The 19,071-nt window shown below is 38.1% G+C and overlaps 1 protein-coding gene across 2 annotated transcripts; it reads left to right on the top strand.

Moving 5' to 3' along the window:
- The first annotated feature begins 1,321 nt into the window (after positions 1-1,321).
- rcor3 (REST corepressor 3) lies at positions 1,322-17,500 on the top strand. 2 transcript variants are annotated; one of them, XM_075464100.1, is made up of 13 exons: positions 1,322-1,715; positions 1,820-1,876; positions 2,813-2,890; positions 2,975-3,027; positions 5,051-5,212; positions 6,207-6,331; positions 8,165-8,243; positions 8,541-8,603; positions 9,959-10,174; positions 11,960-12,037; positions 12,194-12,251; positions 13,951-14,192; positions 14,441-17,500. In XM_075464100.1, exons 1-13 carry the CDS (start codon positions 1,592-1,594, stop codon positions 14,819-14,821), a joined length of 1,716 nt encoding a protein of 571 aa, XP_075320215.1. In that variant the 5' UTR covers positions 1,322-1,591; the 3' UTR covers positions 14,822-17,500. The 2 variants fall into 2 exon arrangements, with proteins under 2 accessions (XP_075320215.1, XP_075320216.1); XM_075464101.1 differs by lacking the exon at positions 8,541-8,603.
- Positions 17,501-19,071: the final 1,571 nt, after the last annotated feature.

The following is a 19,071-nucleotide window of genomic DNA, read 5'->3' as shown; positions in this document are numbered from 1 at the left end:
TTCACCATGTTGTCATTTATGTAGCAAATATTTGACATCTCTGCAACAATGTTGTGCAAAATATCATCAATGGTGCTTAATTAATCATAAAACTGAACAGCCACTTATCTTTTCAGAGGGAATATTCTGAATAATCCACAGAGTAAATTAAAAAGGTTTTTAGAGTGAACATTTTAATGTCGTTCACCCTCATTGTCCAGTTGACATGTCCGGATTAACCCCACCTTAGTGGTCAAAAATTGGCTGAAAAATAGAAGGTTTCTCTGAATGTGATGCCGATGATATTTGTAAAAAAAATAAAAACTCTAAAAACTACCAGAACTGGTCTCTTTAGTTTCCTAACACTTACAAAGTGTGGTTAAAAGAAGAGATGATGCAGCACAAAGGTAAATACTCCCCTTTCCCAACACTTTCATTTGCCCATTTTCTGTGATTTTTAGCATGAAGGTCGCCCTGATGAAATCAGATATCTAAAATCTAAATATTTGAACCTGTGACTGTAAAATCCTAATGTGAACTTAAACTTTGATAGAAAGTTATCGTCAGATGTATTGATGATTTTAATCAACAACCGTAGACTTAAAGTATTTCCATGACAAATAACATAAATGGGCCCAAGCATTTTTATGTGTGATAACATAACCACGCCGTTTTGGCAGCATGTATTTTGACATAAATTCCAGCAAAGCTTAATTTAACAATTTAACATTCATTCCTACGAATTAACTGGACATTTATGGACTCAAAGAGTCGGAATTTTGAACGGTATGAACTAATTTATGACATCGCCTGTCTGTGCCAGAGAGGTGGATTTGAACTCAACTGTAGTGCTGTAGTCTGTGCAGGCAGTTGGATGCCCTCATGGTGAAAATAGGTTGACACTTTGTTTCCGAATGTTGTACTATGTCTCCCCCTGCTGGTTTTAATGAGACATTACAGAACAGTCTGTGACAAACAAGGATGAAAAAATAACAGATTTATCAATATTCAGTCTGTTATAGTAAATATTATCCAAACACCTTTGTTATATTTAACATGAGATTAACATACATGAGAAATTTTAATTTGAAATAGGTTTACAGTCTGATTCATCAGCAATACTTGCAGTTTCCAAAACTTGCTGAGTCACCTTTACTTTTACCTTATTTAAATCAGTATTTTGGTATGGTTCGAATTTCTCTTTTTTATGGTTTCTTTTTCTTTTTCTGTCTTTACAAAAAGAATGTTTATGTCGGCGTAAGGATATGTTATCAATAACTCCACAGCAGCAGGAGCCGCACTGCCACCTCACAGTGCGTAAAAAGCCTTCCGCCGCAATGGTTAGACACCATATCGGTAACAGCATTAAAAGCGGAAAATCTCTCTCAGGGTGAGAATTTTATTTAAACGAAACAGAAATTTCACAAGAGTCTGTCCTTTTGTTATCCATGATTTGTTATAGCATGAGATGAGCTCACATACAGGATAAGAGTGCAGAGAAAAGCGCTACAGCGACACGGACGGAGCTGAGGCGACTGCAGCAACAGAAAACGTCCCGCTGACATTTTATACCCCCACACAGCAGCTGGAAACGACTAATTTGATTGCGAAGATGCCGGGGATGATGGATAAAGGTTCAGAATATTTAGGAAAAGGTCGCTCAAATGGTACCAAGAGTCCGTCCAATGCCTCTAACGGACATTTTTCCGACGAAAGCGGCAGCGACGACGACCATGGTAGGAATAGCCTCGAACAACCTCCTATCGCTCACCGTGTTGGCTTTTTGATTGTTTTTATTGGAACTAGACACCGCATATGTTTTTTTCTTCGTGTTTTTCAGATGTTGGGATGCGTGTTGGTGCCGATTATCAGGCAAACATTCCCGAATTTGAGCCGGGTAAGGTTTTACTTGTTTCTCGGAGGGACTGACGGTGGTAGCCTCGATACCCTTCTGTGTAGCCTGCTGTTTTGAGTCTATCTGCAGAGTTAGTTGAAAGTTTATTTAAGGTTTTTACTCAATATGTGGCGTAAGAATGGGTTATGTACGATGTAATAAACTAGGTAAATAAACTAAGCTGAGCCGAGGCTACTTCACCTACTTACTCACAACTTGTGACATCCATTAATTTCATAAAATGATCAACATTTCTTAATTTAGTTTTAAATGAGCATCTATTTTGTCTCCACGTACATTGAATAATATAATTCTTAACTACAATGTCCTATGAGCATATAACAGTCGTAATAATCAATTAGCTTGATTTGACAGAAATGTCATAATCTCCTATCTTCTGGAGCGCACGTTCTGTTACTAAACTGTTGACCAAGGGTTTTATCATAAAAAAGACTATAACAGGATACATCTATGTTCTAAGCCTTAAGTACAAAACAGGGAATCAAGAATAAATATAAGAACAAACCTGCTCCACTTACAGCTTATCTTCTTATGCATTCGCTCTGTAATACATTAGAAATTGGGAATTTAAATCTGAAAAAAGTGACATCCTAGCTAATTACAACATGAGAGAATAGCCTAACCTCCATTAGGTTTAGGATAGTTAAAGACAAGTCTTTTTTTTCAGTAGTGGCAGAGAAATCATTGTGGTCTCTTACATAGGAAAGAGCTGGATCCTACCTGCCTATTACATGATGACATAATCAGGCATCCACATGGGGCTTTACAGGTCTTAGTAGTCCCAGATAACCACATGTGTGTCAAATTGGTGAATACCTAGTTATAACTTAAAATGTGCAGAGAAGGTTTTTGAAAGCAGCAGTTTGATTCAAAGTTATTGTTTGGGGTTTTATTAATATGATATTTCTCCATATTCAGGTTCCACCAAGTATACAGATAAAGACAGTGGAGGGATGCTGGTCTGGTCTCCATATCATACCATTGTTGACTCCAAACGTAAGTTAATCTGTTTTGACACAGCTCTTGCTCTCTTTTGTCTTAAGATCAGACCAAACTAATAATGAGTCTTTCCCTCCACAGTGGATGAATACATTGCTATCGCCAAGGAGAAACATGGATATAATGTGGAGCAGGTGAGTCTCTGAGTGGCTGAATCTCCATGCAGTCCATTTCTATCTTCTTATATGTGCTGAAATATATGTGCTGGTTTGTCCGGCACAGTTTTTTGAGTCAGTTCTACAGTTCCTGCCATTAAACTAAAGAGAAAAGTTTTGTATTAATGTGAAGAACATTACGGTTTCCTTATTGGTCCTCGCAGATCTGATCTGTTGCATTGTTGTTTTTATTGAGGCGCCAGCTTTTCCACTTCAGCCAAATATAACTTTTGTGGGCTTATTTAACTGATTCTTATTTTCCTACAAAGAGTAAAAGACTCTCATTTAGTTTGGGGTGTATTCGTTCAGATCCCTTAACTTTGGAATGAGACATTATAGAGTTCCATCTTGCATGTTTTGGACATCAATGGTAGCATTGCGGCAGAGTTATTTTTGAAAGTTAAACATACAAAATGTGTTAACTCCCACTCCACATTTGGTCAGCCTTCCTGCAGGCAGAACCTTCAACATCTCTGCTCACCCTGAACAGGTGACTCGAAAAGCCATCATGCTGTGCGAATGCAAGGCCCTCTTTTGTTTTCTAACAATTCCTATACATTTTTGTTAAACAAGATTGTTTTTCCTTAGTTTTGACAAAACCATACTCAGCCTTGACATGATAAATATGTCATATTTGTCTTCAGAGATGCCGCGAAAGAGTAGTTGGCTTCACCTTGTGTCTCCTTTGTGTGGGTCATTAGGGCAGAATGTATTCTTATTATAAACAGTGCAAGATACAGCTAAGCGTTTGAGAATGGGTATAATCTGAGGAATGACTTTGTAGTGGTTTAATGTCAACATGTTACAGGCGTCACAGCTGAAATTATCCATACACAGTGGGAAAAAAAGATGGACTTAGCCACAGTGTTTCTCATGGTTGCGTAGACTGCTGTTCTTTCCCCAAGTTGTTGCATTTTGTTGTCACCATCTTGGGTTTTTGTAGCCAGAAGTAATGAGTTGGATGGATCTGACTGAGAAACATTGGGCACAAGGCTTTTATTTTAGGTAGTAGCTATAGCACCTGTAGCATCTCAAAGCGGCCCCACTCTTAATAATGCGTAACTTAAAGTTTTAACCCTTATGTAACAGGTGAATTATGTCATAAGTCATGAAGTTTGATTAAAGGGGAACGTAACTGTAGAAACCTTTAGGCTGTAAACACGTGTATTTCTTCTCTAAATGTTAAGATTTCCCTTGGGTACCCCCCAAAGTTTGATAATGATCTTGCTTGCTTCAGTGGGTCAATTAAGGAACTACAGTTTTTTAAAGGGCATTTTTCAGTGGATAAAGTTCTTCAGAAAGAAGTTAGATATTAAAATAGAAGGGCAGGGCAGGAAGAAATTGCTCTTTAAAGTAAATTCAGGATTTTTATTACAGAATAAGCCAATCAAATGCATATTTTTTTTCTCTCTGTATCAGCCCTCAATACTTAATAAATCAGCATTTTACTGCTGGCAGTGGTCTATCTCCAAAACGGCATCTAGTATAAATCTGAAAATACAGATTTACCCTTTAAACAGTGTGCGATAGTTATGTTTGGAGGGAGTCTCTACTATTGCCTTTATTTTCTGTATTGGTTTTAAATGCTAATATAACCAAAAACATTGAACTGAATTCATACAGATTTCATTGGAGTCCTAATTTGTTACTTATACTTGGTTTATAGCCTCTAGTCACTATTGCAAACCCAACCAGTTGTCACATTACAATTGTATTTAGTACAAGTGTCCACAGAACCAAGAGAAGACAGAGGGAACTGAGCAGAGGAACAGTTAGTTTAAAGCAGCTAAGTTACGGCAGAGTGAAGCTGAACATCCAAACAAATTGCAGATACTGGCTGTGATGCAGTTTTGTTTGTTTACCAACTGAAAAGAGGAAAAAAAGTATTCACTTACTGAGGTGTTTTACTAGAAGCATGTTCTGGAACCTATGTACTGTATAGTGTTAACACTGTGCCTGTGTGTGTGTGTGTGTGTGTGTGTGTGTGTGTGTGTGTATGCAGGCTCTTGGCATGCTCTTCTGGCACAAACACAACATAGAGAAGTCTCTAGCTGACCTGCCGAACTTCACTCCATTCCCAGACGAGTGGACTGTGGAGGACAAGGTGCTGTTTGAGCAGGCCTTCAGCTTCCATGGCAAAAGCTTCCACCGCATCCAGCAGATGGTGAACACCTGACACTACAACAGCAATAACAACAAGAATCTGTGTGTTTGTGTCTATTATGCATCTATGTATGTACAACCATGTGGACTAGAAAGAAACCTTAATTATAAGGTTTTACATACCGTATAGGAATATAATCCAAAAATGTGTCGGGACTTGTTAGATGAGATAAATTCAACCTCAGGGGAACAAACATATAAGTAAACATGTTACATATATAATGACAAAGTGTAATTTTGTTGTTCGTGTGAGGTTGTATTTCCCTAATTGAGACTTGATGAGCATCAGGACTTTTTTTCAGGATTTTCTGCTTCATAAAGCATTAGAACCATTCACATAATTCATATGAATGTCCTGCCATTAGAAACCGTATCTCAACAACACTAAATTTAAAGCTTTGAATACTATAAGTATTGCTTATATTAAAGCTAAAAAGGGAATAGTCAACACATTATTGAAGGTTACATAGAAAAAGCTGTATTCATTAGTTCAGATAATAAATGAAAGCCTAGATTCATTAAATGATTCACTGGAAACTTCCCATCAGAACTTTCTCCTCCCATCCACTGTCTCACAACTTCATGCATTTAACTTTGAACGCTTTGAAGGTGCCAACAATTACACTGTGTAATGTTAGATAAAACTATGTGACTGCACATGAATTAGTTCAAACTAGCATCACTTGCAGCAAAACAAAATGGTGCTGAAGCTTTTATGTACTAGAATTAACTATCAAAGTACATTTAAACCTTCAGACTCATTTTTTGATAAACTTCAGAATCTACAACCTTAACTTGTAATGGTGTTTTTTATTTTTTACAATTGGGATACCTTTGGTTCAGGATTTGAATACCTCTATAGTCACAGCACAGAACTCATTACTCTGCCAGATAAGACCCTTTAGTAACATACTATAATACAGTACCATTCAGATGACTCAATATGGCTTTCAATCGCTGGAAGTATATGTGAAATGTTACTGTGTTTCATTCAGTTACCAGACAAATCCATCTCCAGTCTTGTGAAGTATTACTACTCGTGGAAGAAGACTCGTTCCAGAACGAGTCTGATGGACAGACAGGCTCGCAAACTGGCCAACAGGAGCAACCAGGATGATAGGTACCGCTCACTAATTTGCATGGGCATTATCCACACCTTTACAGGTGCAGCCTTTTGAGGTAATTAAACCCTGAAGCCTTTTACATCACCCAGAGATTCCTTCACTGCCACAGCAAGTCTAATGGAGATGCAAAGCTGTGTAATGAAAAATTATTCAGTTATTTTATATATTATAATTGTAATATTATAATTATAATATATATATATATATATATATATATATATATATATATATATTATATTATAACTATTTATATATTTCAAAGAAAAAATGCAACATTCTTTAGTTCAAAATGCTTAATTGTAAAACTTGTCGTTTCTTAGCATAAACGTGCATTTGTTTACCTAAAGTTGGTAGTACAGTAATGCCAAAGACTTTTTCAAGGAAATAATAAGATCAGTTTAGATGCTGTTGTCTGCATTTCAACTGCGTTCTAACATCGAAAACAGTTTAAGCTATGTTTTTAACTGACTTCTAACGTGTTGGCTTCCTTAACTCATTGGCTGCCAGCCATTTTCAGTGAAGAGAGAGCCATACTGCCAAGTGTTTTACAGTATTTTGACTGATTTTCCAAGACCCACAGAAAAGTGTGTTTTCTGACTATGTACACACCGAAATTACCAAACGAAAGAGTAGACTCTCTTCTTTGATCAGGAAAAAAAAGTTTGTTTCTACCATTTTCAGTCCTTTAGTAACAGACAGTAGAACATAGGTTGGTTTCACCAAAAACAGCTGTTTGACCAAAAAAACAGAGAAAACAAGCTTCTTTTTTTTTGTGCAAAGTGGCACTGCTGCCACCTAGCGGGTAATTTTGCCAGTATATTCTCTGTTTAGTGTTTACAAGCCTAAGATTTAGTGACAAACTCCGCTAGATTGTCCCCCAGCCCGCTCCGTTAAAAAACGCTATTGACGTCTATAGACGTCTTTGGCAGTCAACGTTTTTTTTTTAAATTGACGTCTATAGACGTCAATGGCACCGAAAGAGTTAATATGTAACGGAACGAACGAAAGAGAAAAATTGGATTTCAGAACCACATAATAATGATTATTGCTCTATCTTTAAATTATATGGCATGCAACAGTAAAAGCAAATTGATTTATAGACAGATAAAAGTAGTTATAAAGTGAGTAGTAAATATTGTTAAAAAAAACTATCATCAAATAAATTAACTGAGGTAAGCCAATAAAAGAACTTCTTCAGATAAAATTTTGAAAAAAAATTTTTCTCTCACCTCTGATTATCTTAATTATTTACCAGTTTCCCTGTGTATGTATGAAAATAAAATCACTTAGAGTAAAAAGTATCTTAAAAGTATCTTTTTTTATATAATTTTCAGCTTTTCTACTGTAGTTTTATTGATGTTTACACCGTTAAACCCGATTATAATGTTTACCTGTTATTTTCTGCTATTCACATGCTTACTACAGAGTAGCCAGTTATCTTAACTGATAAAGCACAGTTTAGACAATTTCCTAGAGTGGGGGGTGACATCAATTGTCCCATTTTCTTTTCAAGACATTGTGATGAACTGTAACATATAATCACGGTAAATCAGAGAAAAACAAAAATCTTACATCTGAGGAGGCAGCACTTGTCAAGTTTGGCCTTTTTGTGACAAATGATCGAAAGCGTAACTTGATTTGGGAATTTCTGTCGACTGACAAACCATCAAATTTCTATTTCAAAATTAAATTTCACTTGTTAGGTGTCAGATCTTATGTACAGGTTGTTAATTCATTTGACATCAGGTTTCTTTTTGGGAACTTGTCAGTCTGTGGTGGTGGTGCTTCTTGTTCAATGAGTAAAGCTTGGGACTGTTTTTGTTGCATAGTGACGAGGAGATGGAGGACACCAATCCAATTGAAGCAAACGACAGTGACTATGATCCCAACAAGGAAGCCAAGAAAGAGGTAAGAGCACTCAAACAGCTGTTGCGCTCGACACTACTGTCTTTGCTCCAGCAAATTGTGACGTCAGCCATAACCATTTATACGAGCAGTTATGCAGCTTAGGTGAGCTGGACTCACTGCAGTCTCCTACTGAGAAGCACCACTACACTGCAGGAATAGAACTGCGAGTCACACAGAAATCCACATTTCATTTACAAACATACTTAGCAGTTTCTACAAATCTGTTTTACTTTTAAGCAGTTTTTTTTGCAACCTTTTCAATAATTGCACCTTCTTTGGTTTTGATGGGTTGTACAGATGCCCGTAGAGACCAACCTGCTGGCAGACTCTTCCAGCTCCGTCATTTTTCAAACGCGACAGGTAACATAACACCTGGAGGTGCATGCTGGCTGAAGCAACACCAAAATGCCCTCACCATTTGCAAGGTCTACAATGGTGACCATAAACTAATACACGTAACAGAAAGTTTGGGTTAAAACTACTTGATTATAAGATGGACGATTGACATAATTATGAATATATTAGCTACTGTAGGTGTTAAAAGAAAATACACTAAACACAGTGCATGATGATACATACAAAACGTTCAATGATATTATTCTTATCCCTATCATTTCATTATAAGTGATTCTATGATTATGCAATGAAGGGCAATAGATAGTAGGAATATAATGTATACATGACAAAAACTATAGTTCACTAGTGTCTTAACCTGGAAATATATGAGAACAGTGGCATTTTGTTTCCTTAGTCCAAAGGGATCTCAGAGTAGCTTTTCTTAAGCAACAGTCAAACATTTTCTAATTTTCTTAGAAATAAAAAGATACCAGCCTTTTTTTATCATAATTTTTGTTTTACTGTGTAAATGTGAAGTAATTTAGCTAAAAATCAATATTTTGCTTGTCAGGTTATCAATGAAAAAAAACTATTTAAGTGTATTAAACCACTGTTATAAATATTCCTATTTCTTTTTATGGCATTTTTTTCTCATTTAGTGGCATTAACATTATTGTCATAGTTGATACATACACAGGAGAAGGCACTTACAGAAAGGTTTTTTTGTCATCGACTTTGTACTCTGACAGATGTATATTTACAATGACTCTGATTGCTGTGTAGACCACAAGAATAGGACTATGAACACACACATTGAGCCCTCCCACCCCCTCACATCCCCTGCCCCAACGCTCCACACACAGACACGAATCACAATATATTCCAAGATTTGATCACTGCATCAGCCTGGTGTTTTTTTTGGAGACAAACCACTAAAACTAGCAGCTGCAAGCAACAAACTGCATAAACATGTAACAATAGGTTAGCTACACTTACCTAAATTGCCAGCTAAAGGTGCACAATAGACCGCTCATCTCAGTCTGACTGAGGCTCAAACATTCAAGGCTGAAACACAACTCATGGTTTCAAACATGGTGTCCGTGCACTGATGCAGACTTTGAATGAGGACAGTGGATGTGCATGCAGTCTTGATGGTCAAGCAACAGTGTTTTATGAAGCATTATTAAGGTCCAGACTACTCTAGACTACACTTATTTATTTTATTAATGAACCAGAGGTAAAAGGAAAACTAGTGATTCCAGATAACTTGTCTGATAACAGTTAACTACGTTTTCAGTTTCAGGGCTTATTTAGTATTTGAAGTAATTTGTTTGTTAAAATAAAAGCTCGTCCTCCTCACTGTATTCTCTTCCCTTCAGAACCAAGCTGAGCCAACCATGCCAGGCTCTAAGGTGGCTTTAGGTCGACGGGAGCACCAGACCCTTCAGCACCGACACCACCAACGCTCCCGCTGCCGCCCCCCTAAGGGCATGTACCTGACTCAGGAGGATGTGGTGGCCGTGTCCTGCAGCTCCTCTGCTGCTAACACGCTTCTCCGTCAGCTGGATATGGAGCTGGTGTCCCTAAAGAGACAGGTAGGAGGCACTACAGTACTTTCACTTGTTACTTCTCAGACAAACAAATATAAATGTTGTATTTGTATTTAGAAATACCTGCCTTATCCCACCATCTCACCACTTAGTAGAACAGTGACCCGATAGTCAATTCAGAATGTCCACTGTATCACAATCCTGGCAAATTATGAGGTGTACTGATCTATTTTGTTTTCCTTGAGTACTGTAACCAACAAAGATTAGTAAATTGAATAAGTATATGAAATAAATGATAAGACTAACTTGGAGTAAATAATGAAAATTCCTTCCATTTCAGCCAGATTTCTCAAATGAACTTCACTTCTTTCCTTTACCTCGATGTATGAAACTTGTTTTGGCTACTTTGTCTTCTTTGGTACTCCTTTTCTACCAAACCGGTTCCAGTTCGAAGACTAAATTCTACGTTGGTTCTACAGGCAGTGTCACCACAGTGCCATGTTATCATATCACTTAAATGTCTCATCTAATAGGCCTACACCTCTGAACCCGTTCTAAAGTTCTGCAGAGGACCACAGTTGGGAGAGACGGTACATCTTCATGGATCACCATTTTTGTTTCATTTTCCTTTCAAACTCGTGTCTTGATGTCATCGGTGGGATTCATAAGTTCTTATTTAAACAACAGTTTGTATTTGTGAATTCTACCTACACCATACTGTTTTGAGTGGGATCTATTAATGCCAGCTGAAAACAGTGACAGTGAACTCTGTGCAGCGTTTTTTGGGGATTTTTTTAAAATCTGATGTTTATGCAAATAATCATCCAAAAACATCTTTGAAAGTCACAAAGTGGAGTGGTCCGTGGCGTAGTGGGTTGCAGGCACCGTAGGCAGGCATCGTAGCAGGCCCCCCATGTACACCTGGCCCCGGTTCGAGTCCCGCATCGGACAGCCCTGTGCTGCATGTCGTTCCCCCTCTCTCTGCCCCCTGCTTCCTGTCTCTCTTAACTGTCCTATCCATTAAAGGCATAAAACCCCCAAAAAAATAATAATTAAAAAAAAGTCACAAAATACTGTGAAACATGCTACAGTCAGGGCAAATGAGATTTGTTATATTTGTTTGAGTGCGTCCCTTGTGTTCCTAAAACATTTTAAATGAGTTGGAAGGATGAAAAGGAGGATGTCTATGTCTATGAAGAATAGGATGTTGTTCTTTGCACAAAGTACTGCCAAACAGGTTTGTTTAAGAAATCACTAGTGGTACGAAATGACTAATTATGTTTTACATAGGTATTTTACAGATTTTAGATGTAAGAGTTGCAATTTCATCGAAGTGCTCTATTGGATTTTAATTGTCAGATGTAGTTTCAGTTTCAGTTTTTTCTCTTAGCATTTTGAGAACTTTTAGATTAAAATTAAGAAATAATGTGAAATAATCTTTGGAGAAAATATTAAATCACACTGGATTTTTTAGAATTAAGCCACAATGAAATCTAAAGACCAGTAATGATTGAGGCCTCTCTTCAGAGGCTGTTGTGTGTTTGCAAGTTAAGAAATGTCACACAAGCTTACCTTGCTGGAAGCCCAAGTATCAAATCATTCTTTTGCACAAACTAGAAGAAATCTCCAAAGCCTCAGAGGGCTTCATCTGTCGTATCGTTTCATATTTCTAACCAGCTGAACTGCGGTTCCCTGTGTGGATTCAACATAATGTTTGAAGAGGGTCTTTGGTGTTTATTCATGGTTGGACGTTTTAGGGTTCATGTTAAACAGACTCACGTTGATGTGGGTTTTCTACCCTCACCTGAGTGTATCTGTTCTGTTTCTTAGGTCCAGAATTCCAAACAGATGAACAGTGGTCTGAAACATATGTTGGACTCTGGTATTGAAGATTTCAAGCTGCCTGAGGTACATGCATACATAAGTATGAGCTTAAAAAACTCTTAAATCTCCTCTTAAAATGCACATTAGGATCTCTTGTTGAAATCAAATATAACTTTTCTGCTTGATGTTCAGTCTGTTTCTACCTGCACATCACCTAAACTCTGCTCTTTCATCTTGCAGTCCAACCTGAAGGTGAACGCCCGTTGGACCACAGACGAACAGCTGCTGGCTGTTCAAGGTAGGTTTCATCATTGCTAGTTACAGATGTTACTGGTTTAAAAGGTGTTATTCACCAAACCTCGTGCATTAAGAGTAACTTCCTTAATGTTAGAAATATAATTATAAATATATAAATATAAGTACAGCTGATTCTGCAGGTGTACTTGGCTTAGAAAATGCTTTGAAAACCCCCATGTATTAGTGGGTGTCCTACTAACCGGGTCGATTATTCATCATTTTGAACTAGTTAGTATCTGCAACTGAGGTAACATTTCAGCAGTTCAGACAGCGATATCAGTGTGGCTGCTGTGGAATAATGTTGGCATTCCTATTTGTAACAACATCAACAAACAGATGTCGGTTGCTGACAGAGATTAAATCTAGTTTGATTTATGGAACAATACCAATATTGTTCCATATGTTGTATCTATGTGGGGAAAAATTATGTTTGTAGATCAATAATCAAGAAAGAAGCATCTGTTTATGAAAGAAGGATAGTTTTGAGGGGATTTTTGCAACATTATAAATACAAAGTAAAAAGAAATTTAGGCCTCCTAATTTGGGGCTGCACGGTGGTGTGGTGGTTAGCACCGTCACCTCACAGCAAGAAGGTTCCAGGTTCAACACCCAGCTGGGGCCTTTCTGTGTGGAGTTTGCATGTTCTCCCCGTGTATGCGTGGGTTCTCTCCGGGTACTCCGGCTTCCTCCCACTGTCCAAAAAATCATGCATGTTAGGTTGATTGGCATCTCTAAATTGTCCTTAGGAGTGAGTGTGAGCGTGCATGGTTGTTTGTCTCGTTTGTCTCTATGTGGCCCTGCGATGGACTGGCGGCCTGTCCAGGGTGTACCCCGCCTCTCGCCCATTGACTGCTGGGATAGGCTCCAGCCCACCCGCGACCCGATCGACGGATTCAGCGGTATAGATAATGGATGGATGGATGGGCCTCCTAATTTAGAAAAATAAAATTTGGTATGAAGTTCCAAATTGAAGATGGATTCTTGGTAAATTGTTTAAGCCAATTTATTTTGAAAGTATCATTTAAAGTGTAAAAGTCTAAAAAGTTAAGGCCACCATCATCATATGAGTTCATTATTACTGATTTTTTAATATAGTGGTTTTTGTTACTCCATATAAAGTCTAATAACATCTTTTGAGACCTTTTTGTTAACTTCACATCAAAAGATTATTAAATAGCAGCGTGTACGTTGTCACTAGCAGCGCTCATATTTTGAAAACATGTAAACCATAGTCTTTCCGGTTCAAAGAACGGACCACCGAGGGTACCTACCTTTTCCGTTTTGGTAAATGTCGTTGTCGTTTCTCTTTTGCCGTTGTGTTTTTTGATTTGCCTTTTTTTTAAATTATTATTTGCAGTTCTGTTTTTTGATTTGGCGTTGTGTTTTCTCTTTTGTCGTTGTCGTTTCTTTTTTGCCGTTGTGATTTGCACTTCAGGGCCACCGTAAGTTGCCCTTATTCAAGCTCTTAGGATTACCATGACCTGGATGACTGAGAGTCTTCATTTTCCGTATTGTCTTGTAAAGTGTCTTTCGTCTCACCCAACAAGTTGTTTTTTTTTAGTTTTTGTCATGTGACAATTGTATGAAGTAGGCACAGAGACCAGCAGCCTCCCTGGTGTGTGCATTTGCTTCAGACGGATTAATTGCATTTCTTGTTTTCTTCTTATCTTTATACACAATCCATTTTTGATGTTCTCCAGGTGTCAGGAAATATGGAAAAGACTTCCAGGCCATCGCTGATGTCATTGGTAACAAGACTGTCGGCCAGGTGAAGAACTTCTTTGTGAACTACAGGCGGCGGTTTAACCTGGAGGAGGTGTTGCAGGAGTGGGAGGCGGAGCAAGGAACTCAAGCTCCTAACGGAGATAGTGCAACCTCTGGAGAGGAGGGGAAGAACAACTCAACCACTCCGTCAGGGAAGAGCACTGATGAGGAGGATGAGGTGGCGAGACATTTAACATTACATGCTTAAATTTGAACAGACAGCTTACCCTCCTGTATGTGTTGTGCATGTCCTCAAGCACCTACAACAACACCTGCATGAAGAAATTAAATTTCTTCAAGGATCCATTACTAAATCCAATTGGGCGACATTCTAAATTTTCCTTTTTAATAAATCATTTTGCAACTGATTCCCTGTTTGAGAATCACTTGTATGAATAACAGTGCCCTGCCTTCTCCTCTCCACAGGGTCAGGTCACTTCCACAGGTGCATCACCTGCTGCATCCTCTTCTTCTTCAGCTCAAACTCCTGTGACATCCAACACCTCGTCCTCCTCCCTCCACCAGCCCCCTCCCCTCCTTAGGCCCTCCCTGCCGGCCACACCGTCCCTGCACCGCCAGCCCCCACCCCTCCAACAGCAGGCCCGCTTCCTGCAGCCCCGCCCCAACCTGCAGCAGCCCCCACCTCTTATCCGCCCCTCCAACCCAATGCCACCCCGCCTTAACCCCCGCCCTGCCCCAGTTACCCTTGGAGGTAACCCTGGTGGGTCAGGCCCAGGTTCCGCTCAGCAGCCCTCTGGCCTGGCTGTCCATCAGTCAGACACAGCCTCATCTTCCTCCCTCCATTAACCAATGTCAGATTAACTTTCTGTTTAAGAACCAGGGGAATGGAGATATGTAGGTTCAAACTAAAGCTGTTGGCAAGGCCCTGCATCAGGTCCTGTGGGAAGGTCTGACTTAGTACCTCAAAGCACAATCAGTCATTGTATGTCATTCATACACAAAGGTGACACATTCACAAATTTAATGTGCTATTGGTTGAAGTTAGTCTCTTCCAAAGAACTTAGATGCAGAACATCGGCTGAGAAATGGGCAAGTGGTTTTAAAGTCAAGTCTTTGTTTTTGAAAAGATGTTGGAGAACCAGTTATTTGGTCCTTAGATGTCTGTAACTGAAAGTGTACAGATCATTATATCAGAACTATGTTGTTGTCAAGTAGTTCTCATCACATGTGGCTCCTCCAGGGTTCAGTCGTGTGCCCCTTTCTTTATCCATAGACTGTATATAAAAGATGGACAAAGTCACCGTCTCAGACTTCAAACTAATGTGGTTGTGCCTTAAAGAGCAATCCAGCTCTTGGCCACTTGGTGCTGGCTACAAAACCTTAGTGGCTCCGATAGAGCCTCTAGTAACAGTATGATGAAATCCTAAACAATGCATTTTTCTCACAAGTCAGTATGATGTCATTAGCTAGATTCAGTCTGATCAGTGTACTGCTGGTCAATTTCTAGATAATTTCATAACCAAGTAAATATTAGCCCAAATGATATGTAATGTCCAGTCAGTTAGCATCTGTGTCCAGCTCCACCTTTGTGTCCAAATATGGTCTAATTTATGAATAAAAACATGATGGTGACGACTAAATAGCAAACGTGAGTATTCAGAAGGGTAGCTCATAAATTAATAGGGAATGACAAGGTGATTGCATCCATTTCATATATAGAGTCTATGTTTTTCTCCAACACTCTCCCCACCTGAACCTAACTGCAGTAACCAACAACAAATATGAAACTCATCAGTACTTGTTGTTATTTCAAGTGATTTTGTCAGTCCAGTGTAAGTAGAAGAGGATTTGAGGCTCTACTACAGGCAAGACTTTGAACTGAATGCTAACGTCAGCATGCTAATGTGAGCATCAATGACGATGCTATAGTAGCTTAGTATGTATGTTCTTTACTACGTTCAACATCTTAATTTAGTGTGTTAGCATGCTAACATTGGCTGTTAGTTTTGCAAGTATTTAGACCTGATGGTGACACAAGAAAGTCAAAGGTTGACAAGACTTTAGAATTTATCCTCGTATAAATGCACCCAGTATTTGATATGTTTTTTGTCTGGACCAACCTGAAAGCCAACAGTCCAAAATCTAGCCATGCTAGCAAAATAACTTGATGTTGTGTTACTCTTATAGCCAAATTCAACTATGAAATGCAACAAATTAGAATAGAATAGAAAATATTTTATTCATCCCCCATAGGGGGAATTCAAAATCTTCAAGATTTTCAAAATTTGTAATTCAAAAGGATCTCCTTTCAGTAGAATGTTTGTTATTCAAGTTACGCTTCTTGTGATCCTTGTGAACCCATTTGATTTGAATGACTTCATATTTCCCTCTCGCATCATTGTTCACAGTTTTAGGTCAAGCTCATATTCATATTGGGGTAAAACTGTAAACACTGCAGCCTCTAGGGGATGTTAGTTTAAATAACTGTAAACTTTTAGTCTTGTGTAACAGGAATTCTTCTGTTTTTTTTGTTTTTTTTGTTTTTTTTCCCTGTATTTATCTTTACAAAATTGTCAGATCTTAAATAACAATTTTAGTTAGTCCGGCTCTCAGTACCTTTAGAGAACCAGACTTGCTCTCTTTGTGTCTTTCAGCTCCAAGACCTGCCGAAGATGTACATTTAAAAAAAGAATGCTCACAAATGGAAGGTTTGCCTCAGCTGGTCTCTTCAACGCTTAGAAAACAAACAGGAAAAATGCTTAATTTGTTGGGGTAGCAGCAGTCATTGCTCGAGTCAGCGCTCACTGTTTAGAGCAGCAGGTGGGACTGAGTGGGAATAATTAGTGTCTGCATTCATGATAACTCAGACGAACACTGCCACTGTGACTGCACATGGGATGTGTTGAGAGGATTGTACAGAAGATTTCCAGAATCTTGTGTAAATGCTCAGCTCCTTTGGCAGAAATGGTTGAGCACAGTTTGTTTGATACTGCTAATGTTTTCATGATAACCAGAGGCATATAACCTCTCTGTGAGGCAGGATGACAGTTAAATTGAAGGCATCATTGTGTGCAGAATAATTAGACGTGCATATGTTTTTGTTTGTTTGTTTTGTCTGCAACCCCATGTCCATCCAAACTTCTTTGCCTCCAGACATTTGGTTTACAGTCAGTTTTAAGCTTTCTGAAATCACTAATGATTCACTCAAAAATCATGTGGCATTCTTAGAAATAACTGTCAGACGTCTTCTAAACTCATCATGTGCTGTCAGTTTGTCTTTCTGTTATTTATTCTTCTTCTTCCTGGTGCTACCAGTTTAGACTTGGTGTAAAAAAATCATTGTGAAAGTGCTCTTAATGCTTTTTGGACAAAAATAAACCACAGTGTTTATTGTAACTGGAATCATATGTAGTGTCATTTGAGTTTGAGTAGAACTTGTAACACACTGATGTAAATATGAAGCTGCTAAGATGTATCTAAGGTTGTTGGCTGTTCTCATTAAAAAAAACACATTTTTACTAAGAATGTTTTCATTTTTTAGCAGAATGTTTTCAGTGAACCTACTGATACAGTCAATATTCACAGCTTTATAGATGGTCATCATTTTCAGTTTTACACAACATAAGGAGATTAGAGAACTGTCCAAGACTTAAGTACAGTTATTCCTTCCAAAAAGCATCTTTTAACCCCAAAAGGTTTTCTGTTTACCATTTTTAAAGGATCTGGCCAACATGTTCGGAATCAGTCAGTTAAAACAACTATCCTTAAACATAGCTTATTAGATGCTGTTTACTTGGGTATCAGTATGAACATTGAAATTATTACACATATTTACATTCTACTGATAATTCTGAAATGAGAGCTTGATTGCATTCAGATCTTGTTCTTTAAATGTACGAATACCATACAGTGAAAATGATCTACTCAAGTACAACCACTGAAAACAGTAAGATCCCGTATTCTGAAAAATCTGTTTCTCTTGTTAATGGTCTGAAAATGTTGACCCTACACTGACTTGTCACTGCATGAGTTTGCTGGTGAAAAGAAGGGACAGAAGTCTGCGCACGTTCCTGAAACTTCAGTTTCCACGGTATTCAATCACTCTTATGAGCTGTCAAATGAATACCAAAACCTCCAGTAAAAGCATTTAATAAAAGACGATCAGTAAAGTTTTTATCCATTACATTGACTGCATCTAAAGCAAATTTCTTTCTTGGGCTACTTTCCTGTTTATCTTTGGAGGTTTGGGAATGCATACTTTTCGATAATTACCCACACCCCAAGATGACATATAAGAGATATTAATATGAAAACCAGCAATCCACATTTTAAACAGGTTGTAATCATTAATAGACTGAACCAAAAAAAAGGCGAATTAATGTTTGTTACTTGTTACTGATCCCTTAAGCTCTGTATGATGTTGTTGGGTGATGTTAAATGAGAAAAAAGAAAATTATTTAAGAAAAGTAAATATGTAAAATATTTAGCTTTAGCTTTAGCTAAATATTTTGCTGCAGTAATTGGTGTACATGGAGTTTACATGTTCTCCCTGGGCATAGATGTGTTCTCTCTGGGTATTTTAGCTTCCTCCCACAGAATACATGTATCTTTGGTAAACTGATTATTCTGGCTTGACCATAGGACTAAGGGTGTGCTTCATGGCTGTTTGTCTCAGACAAACCCCCACAACCCTAAATTGGATAAAGGGGGTATGGAAAACAAATGGATGGATGCAATATCAGAGTAAAATGAGACACTTTTTTAGTGTCTCATTGTTATTATAATCTTTTATTCAGCCCTAGCAAAAAATATGCAGTTTCTTGTTCAATCCCTAATTGTCCAACACTGACCTGTTTTAATTAAGATAAGTGACAATTTTTTTAACATAATAAATTTACATGCCATGCTCTGTTTTGGTTCTGGTCTGTTTACCACTCTCTCCACGTTGTTGCTGTCAAGACTTGTGTAGAAAGTGAACTGAACCCCCAGAAATTGTGGTCATACGATTACTTTGGTTGCTGTAGTGGATTCATTGACAGTGGATTTATTCTATCATTTGATTTGCACGTAATTTTTCCGTCAGTGGTTGATATAAA

Source organism: Odontesthes bonariensis, chromosome 4, assembly GCF_027942865.1.
Source record: "Odontesthes bonariensis isolate fOdoBon6 chromosome 4, fOdoBon6.hap1, whole genome shotgun sequence".
Classification (NCBI taxonomy): Eukaryota; Metazoa; Chordata; class Actinopteri; order Atheriniformes; family Atherinopsidae; genus Odontesthes; species Odontesthes bonariensis.
This window is presented reverse-complemented; position numbering and strand designations above follow the sequence as displayed.